At 46.4% G+C, this 26,386-nt stretch overlaps 1 protein-coding gene across 2 annotated transcripts; it reads right to left on the reverse strand.

Annotated features, from left to right (window-relative positions):
* Positions 1–369: 369 nt before the first annotated feature.
* vegfab (vascular endothelial growth factor Ab) lies at positions 370–18,451 on the reverse strand. Of its 2 annotated transcripts, none has more exons than XM_084453648.1 (7): positions 17,739–18,451; positions 16,116–16,158; positions 13,947–14,143; positions 12,368–12,444; positions 10,310–10,342; positions 2,316–2,447; positions 370–2,045 (listed from the first exon to the last, which is right to left on the reverse strand). In XM_084453648.1, the coding sequence occupies exons 1-7, from the start codon at positions 17,790–17,792 to the stop codon at positions 2,024–2,026; spliced, it is 558 nt and encodes a 185-aa protein (XP_084309774.1). In that variant the 5' UTR covers positions 17,793–18,451; the 3' UTR covers positions 370–2,023. The 2 variants fall into 2 exon arrangements, with proteins under 2 accessions (XP_084309774.1, XP_084309773.1); XM_084453647.1 differs by having other exon boundaries at positions 16,116–16,161.
* Positions 18,452–26,386: the final 7,935 nt, after the last annotated feature.

Here is a 26,386-nt window from a genome sequence, read left to right on the forward strand (position 1 = left end):
CCCTTGAGAACTTCCCATGCTACGTTTCACAGCTACTGTATGTTTCAGACACAGGCATTCAAAAGAAGAAATTACTACACAATGCGTACATCTTTTTTTCTTTTAATTCAGCCAGTTTTGGTCTAACGAGGGGTGTGTAGAAATGTCTTCTTTTGAATTTTATGATCTATGCATTTGTACACACTGTGGGAGAGACTCACTAAACGTGAGCATCCCTTTGAGTTTCATAGACCTTTCATAGATCAGAGAACCAGAGACCTCAGAAGTAATAATTCATATATTTTTCAAAATACAGTGCCTCACAACACAACAACCTTTTTACTCATTTTATATAAAAAACAATATGATTTGTAAATAAATATGCTTTACTATTGTACACGGTCACAAAAAACATGTTAATATTGAAAAATAATAAAGATAAAGTACTAATATCATGATATCAAAAGCTACACTGAGATGGTGGTTATAGAGTACAGACCAATATGGGTGAATATAGTCACAAAATGATGCTGGTAAGTTGGTGGGCTGAGCTTTCTTTTACCAATTTATTATTGTTTGCTCTGAGGATGGACAAGCATAGGCCTGATTACACACACACACACACACACACACACACTCACACACACACTCACACACACACACACACACTCAAACTCACACAAGCATGGTTACACCAATAAACACACGCTACAAATGCACACACAAATGCAAACAGACACAGAAACACAAACACGCCAAAGCCGTAGCACAAATCACACATAGCACTTAGGACCTCAGATGAAAAGGTCAATAAATCCACAATAGACGGCATCCATACAAACGATCTTTCTAAGGAATGTTTACATATGATTTATCTAAAAAAAAAAAAGCTAAGAGATCTCCATTTAGTTAGGCAGGGGGAGGGGCTAACAATGACATCACAGGGGGAGAAACTGACAGTGACATCACAGGGGGAGAAACTGACAGTGACATCACAGGGGGAGGAGCTGATGCCAATAGAAGCATAATAACACTGTATACATAAATAGATCAAATTAAATATGGGAAAAGGACTGAATACTGGATATTATAAATTATCTATAGTTAACTATGGTGTACGGTAATAAGTATGTATATATAACAGAGCTTATCACTGATGCGATTGCAATTATGTACCCAGTTCAGCTGCAGGCTGCGTATTTCACCATCCCTCCTCCCCTCATACAAAAAGAAAAGAAACAAAAATAATTTAAGAAGCGTGTTCAGGATTTCTCAGCACAGTTTGTGAGGCACAGGTTTGTTTTCAATGGAATCAAAGCTACAGTATAGTGTTTTTTTCTAGTGGTTTCCGTAGTGTAAGCTATACCAAAATCAGCCGTCGGTGTCCCTTCAAACGCACGCGGCAGCCCCACTGCCAATGCAAAGAACAGTTCCATCATTGCATACGTTGTACACCTCAGTTCAACAACTTCCTTTGACAATAGGAAGTGACATCACAAAGAGGCAGATCCCCCATCTCCCATACTGGCTGTCCGAGTGTTACCACGGTGCTCCAACTGAAGACAGACTTCTCTCCGTCCTTCCGTCCTTTTAAAGGAAGTGTTCTCTCATCTTCTCCACGTCTCCTCCCCGGTTAGTGGATATTATGTCCAGAGATGTTTATGATTCACGCATGGCCACTCTAGACATATCCAGTGAAGTATTTGCATAAATGAATTGACAACAAGACCACAGTCACGTCACACGCCAGCAGAAATGCAAACCCACACAGCAGCCATTTGCTTTTTTCATGATTTCAGTTAGTCTTTTTTTTTAGCAGCAATACAAGTTCTGTACTTTTTCTTTATGGTGGTATGTACTGTACACAGACAAACAACGGGAGCGTGTTGTTCTCTGATTATTCACTCTTTTTCCATCTGCTGTTGCTCAGCCAGTCCAGGGGAATGCTCTCCAGAGAGACGATGGACACCATGTTCACAAGTTCAAAGTGCTGTGAAATATCCGTGAATATTCCTTCATTTCTGTTCGTCTGCAGTGAATCCTCTCATCTCCTGGGCTTGTCACATCTGGGGGTGGGGGACAGAGGAGAAGGAGAGGAGAGTATGAGACGGAACATTCTGGGTTACAGGAACACACTGCATGGGTTCTGTTCACCCACCAGAAATAAAGTCGCCATTGTGATGAAATCGCAAATGTGCTCTGAGGATTGATCTAAATCTAGAGTATTGATGTCGGGACGAGACAATGGGTCTTCTCTTGTGATCACGGGGGTTCCTAACCTCACTCTGATATCTGTACTCTGACGCACACACGTACACGCACACACACACACACACCTGCAGGTCCTCTCGTTGAGCTCCAGGTGGCGTTCCCTGCATTTGGCCTCCGTGTTTTTACATGAGCACTGGCAGCTGAGAGGGTCCTGGATGAACAAGCGATTCCTTCTCTCTGAACATGGCTCACAGTGGCTGGAGAGAGAGAGAGAGGGAGAGAGAGAGAGAGAGAGAGAGAGGGAGAGAGAGAGGGAGAGAGAGAGAGGGAGAGAGAGAGAGAGAGAAAGGGAGAGAGAGAGGGAGAGAGAGAGGGAGAGAGAGAGAGAGAGGGAGAGAGTGAGAGAGGGAATCAGAGTGCAGAAAAAGAGAGAAGGAGAGCAGAGAGAGAGAGAGAGCAAGCAGAAAGAGAGAGGGGGAGAGAGCAGAGAGAGAGAGAGAGAGCAGAGGTGGTGAAAGAAAGAGATGAGGAGACAGACAGTGGTGAAAACAGAGAGAAAGCAGGGAGGATTATTACAGTGGTTTTTACCTCACAAAATCCAAGGTCACTTTGGTGTGAACGTAGCATTATATGCTGCAACCTCACAGTCTGAAGGCAGCGCGGCCTCCTGTGTGTGCATGCGCATCGTTTACCTGCAGCAAGTGACCCTGGGCTGGGTACTACGCTCACTCATTCACAGATGGAAACAAGTGCAAGCAGCAAAGTTACCCATCAGCCCTTGGGGGGGGGGGGGCGTATAGCCCACAGTTCCCAGAGGGTCTGCTGCACATGCGTTAGTAAGCTTCGGATCAGGATGTGATTTAAAACACAACATTTAAGCTTGAGCTCAACTCAAAAGAACCAAACTGAAAAAGTAATACAAGGTAACTATATTAGTCATACACTGTGCTCATGTACTGTATAATCTGTATTAGCCATATACTGTGCTCTCTCGGGATGTAAATAAAAATAAGACTGCGTGGTGAGTAGAGATGAAGAATCTGATTTTATTTATTTATTTTACTTTACAAAAGTTTAATCAAACCATGTTGATTCCACAAAGGGGGTGGAGATGGATGAAGGATTAGAGAAAGTTCAGATTAGTGAAATCCATTGAAAATGTATCTGTGCCAATCTGAGGAACTCAATTCTTTTACAGGAGACCATTGAAGCATCAGCCCATCTTAAAAAAACAACAAACAAACACCAAACTAAAGATGTTTTTGTGTTTTTTTGTGTAGCTGGAGCCACAAAGGCAGCATACAAAAACATAACTATCCAAAACATTCAGTTGGTTTACATGACCCTCAAAAGAAAAGAACAGCTGGATAATCATCAAAAGCACGCGGAGACGTCGGACGGGACGAGCAAACCTGTTTAGAGGGATGAAAAGAACGAGGGAGAAGAGAGGGATCAAAAGAAGGAGTACGAGACACAGCAAAGCAGCGCAGACTCAACAGCCAGCGGGGCCGTGGCGATTCCCACACAGATACTGGACCATGCTGGCCGCCGGCCCCGCCCCCTGGAGGCACGGCCTGCTCCTAACCACTGATCTGGAATCAGATTATGTCTCCGTATATATAAATACATCTGATCCTGTATCAGCAGTTAGTGGCAACGTTGATTTTTCTTCATTATCAGTCACACATAACTCTGTGGCACAGCCCTAGGGCTGGTGGTGATTGGGTACAGGGTGGGAAGGGGTGGGGATTGGGTACAGGGTGGGAGGGGGTGGGGATATGGGGGAGTGGTGGTGGCAGGCTGGGGTAGTTTAAGCTGGGGTGGGGGGGGGGGGGGGGGGGGTTAAAAGTCTCTTTCTGCCGTGACTTCTTGGCTGTACAGCTAATGAGCTAATTTAGCATAGCTTAGCTAGGATATTTACCAAGCATAATTAGCTACAATGTTAACGTTGCTTATGAGGCAACACAGAAAAAGACTGACAGTTGGAGTTGGGTTAGACCTGACTCAGGGCTCAGTGTTATTACACATACGCCGTCCTGTAATGTCCCATTGAGAAAGAGCATAAATCGGCGGGATTCAGTCCACTATTTTATAGGGCTGCGCGACTATGACTAAATTAATAATTGAGATAATTTTGCCTGAGATTGTTATCGCGATTATTACGTGTGATTAACTGGGTTGGCACATTCATATGTATGCTTTTGTTATTACCCATTTTCCTTCCTGGCCAGCTGCAATTAGTCCAAAATGCAGCAACATGAGTTTTAACCAAGACAAGCAGAAGAGCTCATAGACTGTGAGTCCTATTTTAGAGACTACACTGCCTTCCTGTTCTCTTCAGGATAGATCTTGTGATTCTGGTGTTTGTTTATAAAGCTCTCACTGGCACAGACAGCACCAGAATACTGAATGATCTTCTGATAGTATATCAGCCCAACAGAGCTCTTCTGATAGTATATCAGCCCAACAGAGCTCTTCTGATAGTATATCAGCCCAGCAGAGCTCTTCTGATAGTATATCAGCCTAACAGAGCTCTTCTGATAGTATATCAGCCCAACAGAGCTCTTCTGATAGTATATCAGCCCAACAGAGCTCTTCTGATAGTATATCAGCCCAACAGAGCTCTTCTGATAGTATATCAGCCCAACAGAGCTCTTCTGATAGTATATCAGCCCAACAGAGCTCTTCTGATAGTATATCAGCCCAACAGAGCTCTTCTGATAGTATATCAGCCCAACAGAGCTCTTCTGATAGTATATCAGCCCAACAGAGCTCTTCTGATAGTATATCAGCCCAACAGAGCTCTCAGCTCTTCTGATAGTATATCAGCCCAGCAGAGTTCCCTGCTCTTCTGATAGTATATCAGCCCAACAGAGTTCCCCGCTCTTCTGATCCTGACCTTCTCTGGGAACCACATTTTCAACACAACAGCTTTGTGAGGCTGCAAATTGAGACTCTTGCTTTTAAATTAATGTATTCTTATTTTCTGAATGTTTACATTTAAATGTTAGTTGATAAATATTTATTTGTATTTATGTATGTATGTAGCCTATGTATGTGTGTATGTATGTATGTATGTATGTATGTATGTATGTATGTGTATTTACAGTACATACACTATTTCTGTCTCTAGTATTGTTTTGTTATCTATTTGTATAAATCATATAGTAGGGTAATTCTGCCATTATTCTGTAAATAATGAGGACTTGTGCTACATTTGTATGAAAAGTGCTTCATAAACAAATGTTTAAGGCTTTTATTATTACTATTACTATTATTATGGGATTCAAGGTGCTGCAACAACGATTCTACACCGTTTTCACAGGTCATGCAAGTCACATCAAGTTGCTGTCGCTAGCCCTCCCTCACTCCCATTGGGCACTGTCTATCAGCTAGCTAGTTAGCTAACGTTAGCCTGTTTTCAGACAACATCAAACTCAAACGCGATCTAGCGACAAATCTATCAAGCCTGCTACATTTACTTCAGACTAGGGAGGGGGAGAGACAGAGAAAAACTGGGCATGACGCTGCAGTAACGTCAGCACCACTAATGTTAACGACAGCTGAGCTCCCACATCACAAAGTAAGATTGATGTCAGAAGTAGTCTAGTCTTTTGAAATGTCCACTATTGGCGCTAGCGCATCCAACTACTGCAAGTACTGATCTCACCAGCAGCCAGGTGACTGGTAGGGATGAGCATACGCGCAGTTTGACTTTCTGATCGGAGGGGCAGTTTCTCCCACCCCAAAAAAAGATAATAGCAAGCGAAAATACGTGGCCTGCGCAAACATTGTACCGTGCTTTCCAGTGTGCCCACCCCCACGCCAACGCTGTTCCAGCTGCGCCCTCACACTGGCGAGCCTGGGGGCTCCCGCCATGCTGGGGCACCACGAGATCACATCCAATGTTGGGTTCATGAGCGAATACAGGACACGATGCCTTAGCTACACTCCTACCACGCAGCTTAGCTGTGTGACTGACCCACAACACAAGTTCCAAACACAGTTCTTATTCTGTACAAGTATCGTTCAGCTCAATGTCATTAATTCAAAATGGCCACGTGCAAAACGTTGTCGTAGTAGTTTTTTTTTTTTTTTTTAAAGATTGCCGAGGAATAATTGCAGGTGGAATTAATTAATTTCAAAATATTTAAACAATATTTTCCAACTAATAAGTCTTCCAACATATTTTGTTCACATTAGGCATAGGCTACAGGTAATTCTGGAGGCATTTTCCTTTTGGTTTTGCACCTGCAATTATAGTTTGCATTCCTATAATGCAGCTCTGGCAGGGCCGGGTCTGCAGCTGGCCTTTCTCCGTTAGCAGCAGTCAGTTCACTTATCAGCACAAGGACTTGTAGATCATACAAATATGGCCATGACCAATAGCCATGATCAAATTAGTTTAGCATAGTCACCCTCTTTGAACACCAGTTAGTGTATCTTATGTTTATAGTACAGTATGAACAAGCACTGGAATACATGAATTGTCAACATTTGGCGGTAACACATTTTAGAGCTCATGTCTTACGGTAGGCCTAGAGAATAGACGTTTGGATCTGTGCCGATAGGGGTGAGTCATTGAAGTACAACACTATTAGGACACTATGGCTCAATTAAACAATCTCATATCAGGTGGGGGCTATAACTATAGTCACCTCGGAGAAAAGGCTTTGATCTTTAGAAAAACGTCTTCACTTCGGTGAGTAACAAAATAATATTTTTTGTGGATGCGGTTATGTAGACCAAGTGAAAAAAGCCTATGGCGCAATGAATGGTCCCTGGCAGGCGGTAAACCGGGGTATAGCCCTGAATAGTATACTGACTTGGACTAGGGCTAGGAGTGGTGTGTCTAATAGTTTTCATGGAGGTTAAGTATGGGGAAGATTTTGCAACAGGGCCCAAACAAAGCTAACTATGCCCAAACAAAGCTAACTATGCCCAAACAAAGCTAACTATGCCCAAACAAAGGAGTAAGTCACCAAAATATCAATGTCCAACGTTCCTGTGGGTGTCACCACACTTAGCACCAAGGTCTCCTGCATCCTAAACAACAATAAAATGCAACTAATTTATAATTGGTCCACCAGTCCTCCAACACCAGATGCTACTTGTACATTGATACTTTGGTAACTTATGCCTTTGTTTGGGCATAGTGGACTGAACCGATCTGTGCTCTCAATGGGATGTTAGTGTATGTAATATCGCTGAGCCTGAATCAGATCTAGGGTTGGGTTTAGTGCTGGTGGTGGTTCATGAAAGCGTCATGCCAATCAATGTAGGCATATGAAACTGTGCATATTAAAAGTGGGCGTATAAGCTCCTCCCATGAGCAGCGCCACACTCAGGTACAGGCGGGGGGAGGAGGCGGAGCTGACATACGATTCACGGTTCGCTTTGTCTCTGCTTTTCTTTCTCTTTTGGCCTTTGCCCTTGCCCTTCCGGGGTTTTCTGGAAAAGAAGAACAGCGCAGAGAGACACATCTAAGAGGAGGAGAGATCAGTCTGTCAAACAACCAGTCAGCTGATTGATACGGCGATCATATAGCTACAGTATCATACCGTAGATATCATATAGCTATCATACCATAGATATCATACATTAGCTATCATATAGCTATCACATTAGCTATCATACCTTAGCATTCATATATCTATCATACCTTAGATATCATATACTGTAGCTAACATAGCTTTGATTGGCACCTAGCTCAGTAGTGTTCTCAAAGGGATATAAATCTATAAATCTATAAATCTATCCCTCTATCAAATCATCCATCTGTTCTTGGCCTAAGTGCCCATTCAGCTAAGGTTAGATGGCTGGTCAAACTGAGGACATTTCAAACTGAGGACAATCAACATTTTAAGAACAACATATCTTAAAAACATGAACCTACTTAGCCACCAAAGAATGATTTCACAAGTATAAATGTTACTGGATTGGAGCTTGGATAATTTGTTTTGGGGCCACACTCCGTTAGGTATTATACAATGTCCTAAATATATTGTCAACAATAAGCCTAGCCTTGTTCAGCAAACTCCCTTTCAGCTTATTTGGGTCAGAACCAGCATTGAGTTCAGGCTCCTGTGTGAGGGTCTAGCAGCATTAACAGCTGCCGGCTGCATGAAATACCGAGTTAAGAAACTAGATAGCTGCACGGTATATTTGTGCAATGGTGTGACTCTTAAAAAGTTCATGTGCCTTGAAATATTGCAAAATCAACAAAGTCATGAAGAAAATATTCGACATTGCAAAATCAGTGTAACAATGGAGGTATGAAGGTATTAGATCCTCTGTCCACACCACCAGACCAGCTAGCTCAATCTGCAGAGTGTCCACACCACCAGACCAGCTAGCTCAATCTGCAGTGTCCACACCACCAGACCAGCTAGGTCAGTCTGCAGACTGTCCACACCACCAGACCAGCTAGCTCAGTCTGCAGAGTGTCCACACCACCAGACCAGCTAGGTCAGTCTGCAGAGTGTCCACACCACCAGACCAGCTAGCTCAGTCTGCAGAGAGTCCACACCACCAGACCAGCTAGCTCAGTCTGCAGTGTCCACACCACCAGACCAGCTAGCTCAGTCTGCAGTGTCCACACCACCAGACCAGCTAGCTCAGTCTGCAGAGTGTCCACACCACCAGACCAGCTAGCTCAATCTGCAGTGTCTCCACACCACCAGACCAGCTAGCTCAGTCTGCAGAGTGTCCACACCACCAGACCAGCTAGGTCAGTCTGCAGAGTGTCCACACCACCAGACCAGCTAGCTCAGTCTGCAGAGAGTCCACACCACCAGACCAGCTAGCTCAGTCTGCAGTGTCCACACCACCAGACCAGCTAGCTCAGTCTGCAGAGTGTCCACACCACCAGACCAGCTAGCTCAATCTGCAGTGTCTCCACACCACCAGACCAGCTAGCTCAGTCTGCAGAGTGTCCACACCACCAGACCAGCTAGCTCAGTCTGCAGAGTGTCCACACCACCAGACCAGCTAGCTCAGTCTGCAGAGCCCGAGAGTCCGCAGCTCAGCTTCACTGTCCATAGAGCCTGTATCTCACACTTAAACACGTAAACCACTACAGTCACAAAATACTCCACTAATACATGCTACAGTCAGTCACTGACCAACACACTTGCGGATGTGCGTAAAGGGACGTTTCCATGGAATGACAGTGCAGCTACCGCGCCCAAGTTCAACATCCCCTCGTTGCCCCACCGCGGACAATGAACCGGGCACTAACTGCCTAGGAAGCCCCACACCACGGGAATGTCAGAGGTCAATGTTGAAACAACAGTTAAGTACGGTAGCATTGGAAACAGCAGTTGAATGACCCCAGTGGCAACCCACAGCCCCAGCACTAAAGCCAGGCCCATAAACGGTTAAAACAAGGCCGGTGACGGTCTGTGAATAAGGGCCTTATCTATATCGTACGAAGACCGTCATAAAACCTAATACCAACAAGCAGAGACCCTAGTTACTCCTGCAATAGACATTAACAGAAACCCCTTGTAGTAGGAGAGAAAAAAGGAGCTGGAGATCATAAATGTTGTTTAAGTGGGTCTCAGAAAATAGGCGGTTATCAACATTATCAACATCAGAGGAGTCAGTAAAACGGGAGAGGAGCTGAACTCTGAGTCGCCCTCAAAGGCGGAGACAGTAAAGGATCTGTCATTAACGAGGAGAGGAGAGGGCACGTGAAGTAAGAGACACGGCGTAGGACAGGTGTGGACGGAGAGAGGAATGACCTCCTCGGGTGTCACTCATTCACCTGCACCACGTTCTGGGGGGACTTCCTGTCTTGACGCCTAAACGTTATGATTGGTCCAAAAATATATAGTATGGATTTGAGTCTTGACTCCAAATCACCTTGGTACAGTGATCCATGAATGGATGTGATCGTTGGTGGTGGTGCAGTGTGTACCAGAGAAGGAGAAAGAGGACTGACAAACTGAGAGAAAGAGAGAAAGATAGAGGCGAAAGATTGAAAAGGTGAGTGAAGAGATGAATATGTTGATTAAAAGCGGTCGACGATGGCCTCCCTCCCTCCCCAGCGTCCGGCTCCCCTCACCACACACAGGAAGAGGAAGAGCACACAGGAAGAGGAAGAGCTCGTACTCACTTTTCTCTCTGTTCTTTTGCTTCTTTCTTTGGCCTGAAAAAAAAAAACACAAACAAGCGACAGACATGACCTCACAGCCCGGCGGTTGTTTACAGGTAAACAGATACACATCACCAGATGACAGAGGGACGGTGCGGGTGGCCCTGGCCGGGTGCTGTTCAACACTGACCTCCCTGTGTTGTCATGACAAGACCGGCGACTCTCTGACAAGACTGCCTTTATTGTCAGATAAGACTTCCTCGGGCTTATTGAATTGTCTAGTAGCCCCCCCCCCCCCACACACACACACACACACACACACTGTCTCGCCCACACACAAATAATCCTATCTGACAAACAATAGCGGCCCGTTAAGTTACTGCATTGCTCAACTTGACAGGTCTGCTGCCGATAGCTGATTGTGGAGCAACAAATATGTCGGCTCAACCAGCTGCTGATCCAGGGACCGGGCAGGGAGGGGAGGATTGAGAAACGTCTTATTTCACACTCCAAACTCCACCACTGGGTCAGAGAATACACTTCAGTAGACCGTCTGTTTGGTACAGCTGGAAACCAACAGTAATTACACTGAACAATGCAGATAGATGATGGGAGTAACAGATTTGATCTGAAGTAAGTCTCATTACAGGCCCTTTGGTAAATGGTTCATGTGAGACTTTCAGTATAATTAAATGTTGGTGTGGTTGATGAAGTGTCTGAAAAAGTCAATATTAGTCCTGATAGTTTCAATTCAAAATGTTCTTCACTTAATTTACAAATGAATTACATACATCTCCTTGCTATAATAGTCGATAGCTCATATTTGATGTCTTATAATGTGCTATTTGAGATGTGTGTGTTTTATAATGTGTTATAATGACATAGCCAACAATCCATATGATTTTCAGTTTAGTACAGTATAGACCCATATAGGCAGGTAGGTACAGTATATTATATAACATTTTGTAGTAGCTTGCTTGTAAATGTATTATTTATGTAGTCTTATAGTGTGTTACTGTGATATAGTCGGCTACCCAATGTCAATTATAAACCTTAAAATCTTAATTGGATCCGTTCGAGTGAAAGCTAGTCAAGAGACGTTTCAATCACCCTTTTTTATGTCCATGGCCACACATGGCCTCTGGGAGACGGCCTGTTCTTCCCATTATGTAAGCAGGGTGAGCGACGGGGAACGCTATCTCCCTCCCACTGACAGCACAGCTCAAACACGGGGAAAGCCATCTCCCTCCCCTCCCCCTGACAGCACAGCTCAAACACGGGGAACGCCATCTCCCTCCCCCTGACAGCACAGCTCAAACACAGGGAACGCCATCTCCCTCCCCCTGACAGCACAGCTCAAACACGGGGAACGCCATCTCTCTCCCCCTGACAGCACAGCTCAAACACGGGGAACGCTATCTCCCTCCCCCTGACAACACAGCTCAAACACAGGGAACGCCATCTCCCTCCCCCTGACAGCACAGCTCAAACACAGGGAATGCTATCTCCCTCCCCCTGACAGCACAGCTCAAACACAGGGGAACGCCATCTCCCTCCCCCTGACAGCACAGCTCAAACACGGGGAACGCCATCTCCCTCCCCTCCCCCTGACAACACAGCTCAAACACAGGGAACGCCATCTCCCTCCCCCTGACAGCACAGCTCAAACACAGGGAACGCCATCTCCCTCCCCCTGACAGCACAGCTCAAACACAGGGAACGCTATCTCCCTCCCCCTGACAACACAGCTCAAACACGGGGAACGCTCTCTCCCTCCCCCTGATAGCACAGCTCAAACACAGGCCTCCACCTGCAGTGGCTGAACAACAGTGTGTTACAGCTGTGGCATAATGTCTGCAGTCTTCCTGTCAATCTGCCCTTGATCTGATAGCAATCGTGTGAACGCAATGGCAAGCGTTATGTGCTTTAGCCTGTCCAGGTGTTTGAGTAGTAGATATGAATCAATTAAACATCCCACTGCACACACTAAAGACATGGCCGAGGTTGTCAAACTTTGCCCCGTGTGTGTGTGTGTGCGTGCGTGTGTGTGCGTGCATGTGTGTGTGTGTGTGTTCTTACCTGCATTCACATGCACTATGCTCTGTAAAGCTCATAAAGACGTCATTCTGTTGTCTTTGGGGCTTTATTCTTTTTATCTGTGGAAACAAAGAAAAAGGGAGTGTCAGAGACAGACATGACCAGAACAACGTCACACCTGACCAGAACAACGTCACACCTGACCACAACAACGTCACACCTGACCACAACAACGTCACACCTGACCAGAACAACGTCACACCTGACCAGAATAACGTCACACCTGACCACAACAACGTCACACCTGACCACAACAACGTCACACCTGACCACAACAACGTCACACCTGACCACAACAACGTCACACCTGACCACAACAACGTCACACCTGACCAGAACAACGTCACACCTGACCACAACAAGGTCACACCTGACCAGAACAACGTCACACCTGACCACAACAACGTCACACCTGACCAGAACAACGTCACACCTGACCACAACAAGGTCACACCTGACCACAACAACGTCACACCTGACCACAACAACGTCACACCTGACCACAACGTCACACCTGACCACAACAACGTCACACCCGACCACAACAACGTCACACCTGACCACAACAACGTCACACCTGACCAGAACAACGTCACAACTGACCACAACAACGTCACACCTGACCACAACAACGTCACACCTGACCACAACAACGTCACACCTGACCACAACGTCACACCTGACCAGAACAACATCACACCTGTGAGAGACATGACCAGAACAAGGTCACACCTGGGAGAGACATGACCAGAACAAGGTGACACCTGGGAGAGACATGACCAGAACAAGGTGACACCTGGGAGAGACATGACCAGAACAAGGTGACACCTGGGAGAGACATGACCAGAACAAGGTGACACCTGGGAGAGACATGACCAGAACAAGGTGACACCTGGAAGAGACATGACCAGAACAAGATGACACCTGAAAGAGACATGACCAGAACAAGGTGACACCTGGGAGAGACATGACCAGAACAAGGTGACACCTGGAAGAGACATGACCAGAACAAGGTGACACCTGGGAGAGAGATGAAGTTAAGTACATATTCAGCAATAACCTGTGTGTGTGTGTGTGTGTGTGGGGGGGGGGGGGTACAGGTTAGGGTGGGAGCCTGAGTTAGATGTTAGGTTTTGAGGTGAGGGTATAGAGGTGACCTTGGGTGCGTTGGTAAATGCGCTCGGAGCCTGGTCTGGCCGTTTGGAAACCCAGAGCGCTCCGAGCATCTTCCTCGCTGGACGGGTCACAGCACTGTGCTCTGGCAGCGCTCTGGACACACGGTTTGTCCGAGCGAACTGACCGCTCCTAAATGAACTGAAATCAGAGCGGTTCCTCAGAGTGCATTTCCCAATGCACATTAAAAGGCCTCTACCTCAACTCCACAGGACTCTCTTGTACGAACTGGAAGATCGACTTGTAGGTGAAGGGGAGGAGGGCCACAGCGGACAAGAGCTCTCAAGGTCAAAGGTCACAGCCTTGCCCCCGTCCTCCCGTGGTGGCTCTACGTGCGGAGAGAGGGGAGGCGCAGTGTGTGTGTGTGGGGTGTCTCAGGGCCTCTCACCTCCATGGTGACGTTGTGCGTGGAGGTAGGCGTGCACCGGAGCATCTCGTCGTTGCAGCAGCCGGCGCAGCGGGTCAGGACCACGCAGGACGGGATGTAGATGTGCTCCACCTCCTCCGGGTACTCCTGCAGGATCTCCACCAGCAGCTCGCGCGGCCGACACAGGCTCTTGTTGTACACCTCCATGAAGGGGACCACTGGTGGGGAGGGGGGGGGGGGGAGACACGCACGCTAGCACCCGCAGTAAACAGATACACACTCCGGTCCACAGTTCACTAACAGGAGGGGTCACTCCAGAGACACAGTCACAAACACACACAGCTCCTGAAGCCAGAGAGACAAGAGTTTTGCAGGAGACCCATGAAGAACGCAGACAGACTGACATTCAAAGACATATTACCAAACGGGCCTACTGGCCCCAAGAGCTCAGGGGCCCTTTCTTGACACATAGTCAATAACAGAGCCCCACAAATCCTTCAGAAAAACTGAAGCAACAGCCTAAATATTCACTTTGAAGAGGTCACAAGAAAGAAACCATCATGATACTTTTTAAGTGAGTGTTTATCTAGTTCTTTAGAGGGGCTGAGTACTCCATGCAATATGGGCCCTTCAACTCTTTTGGGGAGGAATCCAAAAAGCAAGTCCTCCCGTCAGAGTTGAGTCATAACCAAGCTGGGTATAGCTGCTTTTATTGTGAGTTTTCACAAATTATCTTCAAATTGTATGCCGTCTCATTGGACAAATTCAAAAAGGCGCTAAATGAAATGTGTGGGGGTGTCCGTTACGTGTCTGTGCCCAGGGGCCCGTCAGGGGCCCATCATTTCACAGCCTGTGTATGCTGACGTTATGTTGGGCCACACATCATATCCTGTGTGCTCTGATTAGAAACATGGTGTCTGGTCTGAGTCAGGAACCTCCCACCTCCTTCCTCTCTTTCTAACCCTCATCCTCTTGATCTCCTCGTTTACAGAGCGTTCACCAACTCTATCTGATTCTGTTCTTTATTCCTCATCCCTCCCTCTCTTTCTCTCACCTCTCTCTCTCTCGCCTCTCTCACACTCTACTCTCTCTCGCCTCTCTCTCTCACACCTCTCTACTCTCTCACACTCTCTACTCTCTCTCCTCTTTCTCTCACCTCTCTCTCTCACTCTCGCCTCTCTCACTCTCTACTCTCTCTCACCTCTCTCACACCTCTCTCACCTCTCTCTCACCTCTCTCACCTCTCTTTCTCTCTCCTCTCACTCTCTACCTCTCTCTCACCTCTCTATCTCTCTCTCTCTCTCACCTATCTCTCTCACACCTCTCTCTTTCTCTCACCTCTCTCTATCTCACTCTCTACTCTCTCACCTCTCTCTCTTTCTCTCTCACCTCTATCTCTCTCTTTCTCTCACCTCTCTCTCTCACCTCTCTCTCTCTCTCTTTCTCTCACCTCTCTCTCTTTCTCTCACTTTCAACCCGTCTGCCTTTCCTGGTCATCCCAAGGCTGATAGTAAAAACCCCACAGGGTGCCAGTGTTGTGACAGACAGACAGAAGACAGACAGACAGACAGACAGGAGACAGACAGACAGACAGACAGACAGACAGACAGACAGACAGACAGACAGACAGACAGACAGACAGACAGACAGACAGACAGACTGACAACACCCCTAGAATGTGTCTTGGAGGAAGAGTAGAAGGTAGAGCAGAGCGTCCCTCGGAGAGCAGAGCACACGCACAGCCAAATCACACCCACCAGGGAACAATATCACACAAGATTCAGCTTATGATCATTCAAAAGCTATTGTGCAACTTCGGATTGGGCAAAAAAGAAAAGAAAAAAAGCCAAAAAAGGGCCAAGGACCAAATTCCATTCTATAAAAATCCAGTTAACATGAGATTTCCCCACTTTAATCTCAAACAATATTTCAGATGTCGCCTAATTTGTGCAGGCTATTTGGCAACGTCCTATATTCGTGCGTGAACTGGGTTAGGCCTGTCGCATCCATATGTGGTTATAGGCCTGTTAGTCTAGGGCGAAGCGGAGGCGTTGCGGTTATTGGCCTACTTGTGTCCACAAAGCGGCGTTGGTTTCCCTGTGCTCGCTTCAAAGTGAGCATCCCCCAATCTCCTGCGAGGGATCCCTGAGCACAGAGCTGTTCCCCCAGAGCCATGGAGGCTACACCTACCGTCATGTGCGCTCCTCTCCCCGTCCCTCGGTATGTGGGCAGTCTGCTTGTAAGAGGAAGAGAAACGCGGGTTAGAATGCCAAGGTCGCCCGGTTCATTTTGCATCGACATTGTCATTAATTATAAATGAATTGAATATTCAATATGACGTGGGTTTGCTTAAAAAAAGAAGAAAAAAAAGCTTTCCGTTGTCTGCCCTGGTGCATCACCCACCTGAACGTCGCCTATAGGCTGATCCCAATCGCGCCACAATTTCAACCCACTGGCACATTTCCACCCCCACGTGTAGCCTACGCGGTGCACGCCCAGATATTTTACGTTCACGATAAGATAAGAAAACGTTACTGTCCGTTCGATTTACACGTCATGGAAATGTATATTTGGTACTCTGGCAACACAAATCTAAAAACAGACAATAAAAAACGCTCTCTCTCGTCTCCCTCTCTCTCACAAACTCGTGCAATACCTCGCCACCATTGCGTGCTGTGACGCAGAGACGGGCAGACAGAGCGAGGTCTGCGCAGAATGGGACACACAACCGATTTTCATTTCAGTCAAAAAAAAGTGAACTCTTGCAGCCGCAGACCCCGCCCCTTGGGTGGTGTGAGGGTCGGACGATCCGGCTACAACAGCCCCCGCTTCAGAGGTCTGGGGAGGGTGTCAAGCTGAGAGCTCTTCCCATAGGATGTTATTACAAATAACGTACCTAAACTAGGCTCTATAGTTGAGCCAGAAGCCGAAGATTTGGCGGCATTGGGGTGGATTTACACCTCAATTAGAACTTATCAAATACCGAACGCTTGGCCAGGCTCAGAGTTCACAGGATCCCGGAGAGAGAGAGAGAGAGAGAGAGAGAGAGAGAGAGAGAGGGAGAGAGAGAGAGAGAGAGAGAGAGCGCCGGATAGGTGCGTGGGTTGATGGGGTGTTTCGGAGCCAAGGTGAACTGCTAATAACCTATTAACAATGAATCCGTCCACGCCTCTCAGAAGCTGTATTTAAGTCATTGATTATTTTCTAACAGGAGTTTCACCACTCCCCTCAAACCATAGCCTACTCGGGTTCGGGCACAACATTGATCTTGATTAATGATTACGTTAGAAAACTCGGCTAAAGCCATGTCCAAATTTCAGCAACGTAGCCTATAAGACCTAACCTAGGCCTAACTTTAGGCTAAATGTTTGCTGAATTCTTAACAATATTATTGCTGTGTTTTTAGAACGCACGCCAAATTTGAATAAAATCTCAACAAACACGAGTCAGTGCGCAAAGGATTCAGTTAATTCAAAATTAAGCGCTGGGCCTTTAAAGCGTAATAATATCGCCAAGGTGCATGGTTCTGAGCAGGCCCGCAATAACCCGACTCTGAACTTCACAACATCGCCCCAAACCCCCACATATCTCACTTCTGCAACCCAAAACCTACCACCCACCACGCCAGACAGTATATGCTGAAAGTCTGCGAGTGTCAGGTTTGCGTAATATTCCCAAAGCCACCAAATATTTGCGGTTATTTAGCAATGACCTAGCAAGGGTAGCGACAAGGACGACTAACAGATTAACGACACACTTGATTTCTTTCTGTCCAAATTGAAGACCCCCTCATTCTGGGAGCACATAACTTACCCTGACAGCCGACAGCGTCAAAAATAATAGTGTCAAACTGTCAATAAAGTTCATGATTGAAATTCCAAATGCAGATGTCGATTTAAAATCCAATCGAGTATTGTAGCGATTTCTTCCAAAGCATTTGTGAAGTTTATAACAACAATAACAAAGTGAGAATGTTAGAACTTCTCTATAAGGGGTACTGGGGGCTGTAAAGCCGTCAAATCCATGGTCCCACGGTCAGTGCGGCCCCTGAACCCAAATATCCTTTGAGCATAACGTCTTGCTTTCAACTGTTGCCAATAATTTTCAAGATATCGAGAAACATGAGAATCCAGGACGCGTATCTTCTCACATTGTTCCGTAATAAACCTTTATTTTCTTGAAAGGGAATTGCAATCCACATCACAAAAGTAATCCCATACTCGGTGTGCCAGCAGTCTCCAAGTGCGAGTCCATTAGAACAAGGGGACAGAAACTTTCACTCCTCTGCAACTTCCAGCCGTGACAGCGTCTGAACAGAGCTGGACTTGAAATCGCATTCACTGAATCAACATTCTTGATATCCGTCAAAACTTCCCTCCGTGAAATAAACCGCCGTTTAATTTCGTTTCCTGTTGCTTGCTTCTCTGCGCTCGTCTGATCCCAGCACCCTCCTCTCCGGTTGGATTCATTAACACATCACCGTGAAACAGTGTCGAGGTCTAACCGTTTCTCCTGCACCAGCCTGTCCGGGCAGTCAGTCAGTCAGTCAGTCAGTGAGCACCTCGGCTACAGACCGGAGAGCAGCCGGGAGAGGGGGGGGGGGGGGCACTGGGAGACGAGGATTGGCTGTAAAATGTGGGTAGGCGGTGTCCTAGCTGTAGGCTACGCAAGTCTATTCACCTAAACCTTGACTTTGGTGATAACCCTGCCCTCACATAGATATTGTAAACGTGCAATAGCTCATTTAAATAAAATAATGACCCTGCTATAAACAGTAGATATACATTTTTATTAGCCTACCACCAAAATCTAAAATAAGAAAACAAAATAAACTACTGTCACGAGGACTGGTTTCAAATGCTTTAAAGCCTATATCATAATACATAGCCTCATTTCAAGAGTTTGATATGTGCGCAGTGCTTCATGAATAGTCCATAGCATGCTGCTGCCTCATCGTCTCAAACACAGTAGCTAACCAACCTCTGGATTAACGCATTCACTTCACTTTATGCGTGATTCTGAATGAAATACGCGCCTTTACTTTAAAGTATGCCACGAATGCGCAGAGCCTACTGTGCGGCGCGGCGCAAAAACTACACATCAAGACGCAAAACGAAATGGAAACTGCTGCAACCAAGGAATTCCGCGGTGACACGATTCCTGGACAATGGAGCAATTCTCTCAATTAGACCGTGTGACCGGCACCGTGTGTGTCTCCGGTCACATAAGCTACGTGTGCGTGCGCTCGGCACGGTGGAGCGACCATGTGGGCGGTGGTCACTGGTCACTCCGGGCCAACTGGCGACGGTCAGCGTCACTGTGAGTCGTTGTCATGGAAAATTGGAGCCTGTCGTGGCTTTTCTTGTCGCCGGTCAGAGAGAGAGAGAGAGAGAGAGAGAGGGGGGGGGGGGGGGGGGGGGGGGGGGGGTAGAAGTGAGAGAGAGAGAGACAGCTAAATGGGCTTACTGTGTCCCTCGATTGGGAACCGCAGGTGCCGGCCGGTCACCTGACAGAAGGACGGTCAGACTTTTTAAATCTCTGCGCAGCTACGTGCGCAACCCCACGGACCTTGGAGAGACACAAGTAGCCTGCGCGTCCCAGTGCGAGGCTATAGCCGGGTTCCTGCGTGATGGGGTTTGGAAAGTAACATCATCTTAAATATATGGACCATCTATTGTAACTTGCATTAAAACGTCACCACCACTACCATCATCATCCTCCTCCTCATCATCATCATTTCCTTATAGGACTGTGTGAGTGTGTGCGTGCGTGCGTGCGCGCGCCCGCGCGCTTCAGAGAAAACGAGAGGATTCTTTCCTTTTAATCACTGATTTATACCATTCCAAGCCTTTTATTTTTATTTTTCACCTATTATAATGTGTGAGATTGTGTGTGATTAGTCATGCTAATAATTTAATAAAGAGTCATGGGAATAATTTCAGAAAGACAACTTAGATCTGTGTCCAAGAAAAGCTTGTAGTTAAAGTCTCCTGAACAAAGTTGCGGTGCTGCCCTCTGCCTGTGAGTGAAGGTGTTGCAGGCCTGAGAACAGGGATGCAGTACATCCAGGAACCTTGACAGACACAGAGGAAGTCAAGATAGACTGTAATGACACAACACAGCTGATCTAACAGCTCTGCTCACTGACTCTTCTTCACCTGTGGGCCGACTGTGTGGGGGATGGAAGAGAGAGAGAGAAAGAGTGGAGGGTCACAAAGGAGAATTGGAGAAATTGAGAAAGAAAGAGTGGCATGGAGAGAGAGAACATTTAGAGAGGATTTGTCCATCATGTAACTTGAGCAGGACTGTGGAGAGCTCCTGGGCTCGCTACTCATCCATAGTTTAATTTAAGAGAAACACAAGTTCATCAGCTGCGTCACCAGGCTCCAGTTTCTGCTGACTCAGTGTGTGTGTGTGTGTGTGTGTGTGTGCGCACGCGTTTGTTTGTGTGTGTGTGTGTGCCTGTGTGTGTGTGCGTGTGCCTGTGTGTGTGGGTGCGTGTGTGTGTGTACCTATTTGCATGCGTGCTTGTATGTGTGTTTGGGAAAAAGGATGCACTAAATGTGTGTGTGTGTGTGTGTACTCCCGTTTCTGCTGACAATAAAAGAATGAGTGACACACACCCCTAATGAGATCTCTTCTTCCCACTAGAACAAAAAACATCTTCCCACACAAATACACACTAGTAGCTTCCACACACACACACACACACACACACACACACACACACACACACACACACACACACACACACACACACACACACACACACACACACACACACACACACACATTTGCACCTGTTGCTGCTAGCATCCCTGCTTTGTGGCTTTCTGCCACTCTCCAAAATCTAGCTTTCTGTCGCTCTCCAAAGCCTAGCTTTCTGTTGCTCTGATATGTCTAACTTTCTGACACTCTCCAAAGTCTGTCTGTCTCTCTGTAAATTCTAGCTTTCTATCGCTCTGTTAAGTAGCTTTCTGTCGCTCTGTAAAGTCTAGCTTTCTGTCGCTCTGTAAAGTCTAGCTCTCTGGCGCTCTGTAAAGTCTAGCTTTCTGTCGCTCTGTAAAGTCTAGCTTTCTGTCGCTCTGTAAAGTCTAGCTCTCTGGCGCTCTGTAAAGTCTAGTTTTCTGGCGCTCTGTAAAGTCTAGCTTTCTGTCGTTCTGTAAAGTCTAGCTCTCTGGCGCTCTGTAAAGTCTAGCTCTCTGGCGCTCTGTAAAGTCTAGCTCTCTGGCGCTCTGTAAAGTCTAGCTTTCTGTCGCTCTGTAAAGTCTAGCTCTCTGGCGCTCTGTAAAGTCTAGCTCTCTGGCGCTCTGTAAAGTCTAGTTTTCTGGCGCTCTGTAAAGTCTAGCTTTCTGTCGCTCGGTAAAGTCTAGCTTTCTGGCGCTCTGTAAAGTTTAGCTCTCTGGCGCTCTGTAAAGTCTAGCTTTCTGGCGCTCTGTAAAGTCTAGCTTTCTGTCGCTCTGTAAAGTCTAGTTTTCTGGCGCTCTGTAAAGTCTAGCTCTCTGGCGCTCTGTAAAGTCTAGCTCTCTGGCGCTCTGTAAAGTCTAGCTCTCTGGCGCTCTGTAAAGTCTAGCTCTCTGGCGCTCTGTAAAGTCTAGCTTTCTGTCGCTCTGTAAAGTCTAGCTCTCTGGCGCTCTGTAAAGTCTAGCTCTCTGGCGCTCTGTAAAGTCTAGTTTTCTGGCGCTCTGTAAAGTCTAGCTTTCTGTCGCTCTGTAAAGTCTAGCTTTCTGGCGCTCTGTAAAGTTTAGCTCTCTGGCGCTCTGTAAAGTCTAGCTTTCTGGCGCTCTGTAAAGTCTAGCTTTCTGGCGCTCTGTAAAGTCTAGCTTTCTGTCGCTCTGTAAAGTCTAGTTTTCTGGCGCTCTGTAAAGTCTAGCTCTCTGGCGCTCTGTAAAGTCTAGCTCTCTGGCGCTCTGTAAAGTCTAGCTCTCTGGCGCTCTGTAAAGTCTAGCTCTCTGGCGCTCTGTAAAGTCTAGTTTTCTGTCGTTCTGCTTGCATCTGAAACCAACATTTCTGATGTCCCCCCTTCAATCTTCTCTCAGTACAGCTGTGGCTCAGGAGGTAGAGCTGGTCATCCAATGACTGCAGGGTCGGCGGTTCGAATCCCGGCTCCTCCAGTCCACATGTCGAAGTGTCTTTGGGCAAGACACTGAACCCCAAATTTCTCCCAATGAGCAGACTTGCACCTTGCATGGCAGCTGCCACCATTGGTGTGTGACTGTGTGAATGGGTGAATGAGAGGCCATTGTAAAGCACTATATAAGTGCAGTCCATTTACCATTTCACTCATTCTGTCTTTTTCCCCCTCTGTGTGTGTGTGTGTGTGTGTGTGTGTATGTCCGTGTATGTGTGTGCGTGTGTGTGTGTGTGTGTGTGTGTGTGTGTGTGTGTGTGTAAGGGAATGAATAGTGTTATCTTCTGCTCCTGCTGCTAATCTTACATAAATTAAACCTGAAACAACCTTCAGCAGCAGCACCTGATAACATTCACTGGGAAACATCACATGAGAGACTAGGAGTGTGTGTGTGTGTGTGTGTGTGTTTGAATACAGTATATGCGTGTGCTGTGTGTGTCTAGGTCACTCACTGTCCCTCAGGTTGTGGCATGCTGATACGTACAGTATTGGGCAGCCATACTGTACATGCCCTGTCTCCTTCTCCTAGGAGGATTTTATATTTTTGTGTGTTGGTTGTAAGCCGACACACCAAGAAGAGGGAATCCTATTTGTCGCTCCCTTCGTCTTTCTACTTGTTGTTGACCTGCAGTTCTATGTTGCTACCACAAGAGGCAGTAGTCCCAGAACATCAAAACCAAAAGACTCCACAGATTTCCCAGGTCAGCGGTGGCCGAGTGGATAGTGCGCTGCCTATCACCGCAAAGGTTGTGAGTTCAATCCTTGGTGTGGACACCAAGGTAACATGACATATTTTGTCACTGGATGTTGTAGAAGTTATGTAACGAGCATGGGTCATATTTGTTAATTATAGACCCTTTTACAGCCTAGTCAGCACAAGTATGCGTGCACATTCTTGAAACAGTAGCAGAGGAAGACAGACGAAATCGCCATTATTAAGCGTACGGACTGGACTGAGGAAATCATCAGAAATGCCTGCGTTTGCGGTGCCCATTTTCTATCTTATTAATTAAGTTATTTTGACTACCTGGTTTCACTGGAATGTCTGGTTGTAATGTAGCCCTTCTCAGTCCCGTTGTCGCATTCCGCTCGCTCATGCCAGACAACAGTCCTTTGCTGGTCCATTCACTTTGCCCTCAAAATAAATCAGTGTCGGCCTAGTTAGGAGAGGCGCTCATATTTACAAGTGTCAGATAAACATCAAACTTCACTTACCCAAGCAAAAGGGTCTATTTTAACAAATGCTGGGTTGAAGCTTCAAAGCATTGCCACCACCACAGAAGAAGACTACCTCGGAAAAATAATTTCACTCGGACAGAACGCGTCTAAATAAGTTATTTATTGTAGCGCCGAGGCTTCAAAACCCAGCATTTGTTAAAATAGAGCGTGGGTTATATTTGTTCATTATAGACCCAGCTATGTAGGCGCGCGCATTCTTGAAACAGAAGCAGGGGGAGACAGACGAGTTCAGAGCGAGCCGTATTTTAGTGCAAAGACTAGTATTTTATATATCATCAATATGTCTGGCTGTTGCGTCTACGGGTGTAGGCTACAAATCGGCGCTCTAGTGACAAACTTTATTCGTTTCAAGAGGAAACCGGCCTTTTCAGAACTGGAGTCGCCTGTGGCTAAGCATAGCCTACGGACTGGACTGAGGACATAATCAGAAATGCCCGCGTTTGCGGTGCCCATTTTATATCATGTAAGTTTATTTTCTCGTCCCTATAGCGCCCTAAAATACAGCTTGTCGGTGGACACGCAACCGTATGCATTTCAGATTGATCATGTTGGCAATGTGTGCGAATTTGCGACCTGGAGCTGTTGTCGCATGTCGTTGACAAGCTTCCCCTTATGGTGTCAGAACGATGGCTTATGAATGCGATGTTATTATGTTAAATACAGTAGCCCAGAGATGGTTAGCACTGGCAGGGCTATTTCAGTTTGATAAAAGTCGTTGTGGTGTTTGAGCACGAGTTGTCGTAACCTAATGGACTTCGTTTTGGTGCGGAATTATAGTTGTTTACGTTTTGATAGGAACAATTAAATTGTCCCAAGTGTTGTAAATTATTGGTACCCCTACCAGTGGCAATTGCTCCTTTAAGACAGGGTAATCCTGGCTTACGCGTACAAATCCAAATAAAACTTGATTTGAAAACTTGATCATAAGCCATCGTTCTGACACCATAAGGGGAAGCCTGAAATTGACTTTCAGACTGTTTTTGACTTAAATGCGTCTTGTATTCTGCCATATCGCTTCATTTTCATCCGTGTTTAGCATTTTGGTAGTGCTCCATCGCCCCCTACAGTCCCCATGAAAATACAGTCCACGTTACAGTCCGTTGACACCGGTCTTACTAGCTCGTTATTCACTTAACATTGTAGGTCAGATAAAATGAGCTAGCTTACGGAAGTCAAGACCAATTAAAATCAAGACCAAATCAAGACCTGGAGCGGTCGGCTAATACGCCTAGTAGGCTAGTAGCCTAAACACTGATTAGTGAAGTAGGGGAGTAGGCTATTGAGTGCTGTGTCCTAAGGGGGTGTATTTTATCGTTCTGTCATTCTCATCGTGGTGCTTGGCCATTGTTGTCATAATGGCTCTGTAGTTTATTTAGTTTGTCCCTAAAAGCTTGGTTGTTTCGGCCTAAATATTGCCCTCTTATTCGCTCGCTCTCAAATTATTGTCCTTTGTTGATGTGTTTAAAAAAACATCAGTAGCCTAGGCTACTATATACTACTTTTCCTGTATTTTTTTTACATATAAATGCCAATGCTCAGCGCCCTTCTGGTGTTGTGAAACCCATCAGGGCATGCTTTGATAGCGCACCCCACAAAAAATTGTGCGCGCTGCGCGTGCGTGCGTGCTTCGTTGGTCCTGGCTTACCCGGTTCTAGGACCCACCAGACTCCACTGACCCCTACGTGCGTAGTTTCTCTCCCTATCTGCGTGTGTGTTTACGGGGTGTGCGGGGGTGGGGGGGCATTGGGAGTAATAACAATGTCGGAGAAGACCCTGTGCAAGACCCCACGGTACGCTACTGCATTATAGACAGACAGTCCTCATTACAATAGGAGTAGGACACTTCAAATCCTATAGTAATTCATTTTTGTATAGGATGTGATGCACCAGTCGCTCTACGCCTATGTGGTTTATTTTCAGTGATTAGACTGACTGTTGACTGGCACAGCTTTAGGTGGTGATGGAGAAATGAGCTTAATGTATTGATGCTTTTTTGTGGCTGTAAGCCAGCGCACCTAGTGTAGCGTTCGTCCGGTTATCACTCCCTCCCTCCCTCCCTCCGTTACTGCGGACAATGTTGGCCTGCATTTCTCTGTTGGCACCACAAGAGGCAGTAGTCCCAGCACACCAAAATCAAGAAGGACACCAACCCGCCGATCTCCACTGCACAAGTAGAGTAGTGGTGAGAGCATTGGACTCCCACCCTGGAGACTGGGGTTGAAGACCCGGTGGGGATGACTTTATGGGACTATACCCCAAACCTCCACATGTTCATCCTTTCACTCCAACCTTTACCCCTTGCCTTATAGATCAGATCCTATCCCAACCCCAACCCATATTCTAACCCCAACCCACACTAGGGACTGGAAGAAGGACACCAAAACCCACCCGCCGATCTCCACTGCACAAGTAGAGTAGTGGTGAGAGCATTGGACTCCCACCCAGGAGACCGGGGTTCCCGGTGGGGATGACTTTATGTTATCATCAGTGTAACTACTTTAGCCACTGACCGCTACCATTAATGTTATGGAAGCTGCTGCTAGTTGTTGTGAGCCCATGAGCTAACTGGCTATCCCGCTCTCATTGTGCTGGATTAGCATTGGAAGCATTGGAACTGATGTGTCCAGGTGACAAGACCCATCTTTATTTATCAGACATTACCGTCCTACCAGTCCCGCACAGAAACAAGCCAGCCAACACACATAAGCTAGGCTGGACCTGGCCTGGTTATTTTGAGAGGTCACTAAGCTCTTTGAAGTCTGGAATTACAGAGTTGAACTTGTTAAAGTAGATGGTCCTTATTTCACTACAGAGTTGAACTTGTTAAAGTAGATGGTCCTTATTTCATTACAGAGTTGAACTTGTTAAAGTAGATGGTCCTTATTTCATTACAGAGTTGAACTTGTTAAAGTAGATGGTCCTTATTTCATTACAGAGTTGAACTTGTTAAAGTAGATGGTCCTTATTTCATTACGGAGTTGAACTTGTTAAAGTAGATGGTCCTTATTTCATTACAGAGTTGAACTTGTTAAAGTAGATGGTCCTTATTTCATTACAGAGTTGAACTTGTTAAAGTAGATGGTCCTTATTT

This window comes from Borostomias antarcticus, assembly GCF_949987555.1.
Source record: "Borostomias antarcticus genome assembly, chromosome: 19".
NCBI classification, from domain to species: domain Eukaryota; kingdom Metazoa; phylum Chordata; class Actinopteri; order Stomiiformes; family Stomiidae; genus Borostomias; species Borostomias antarcticus.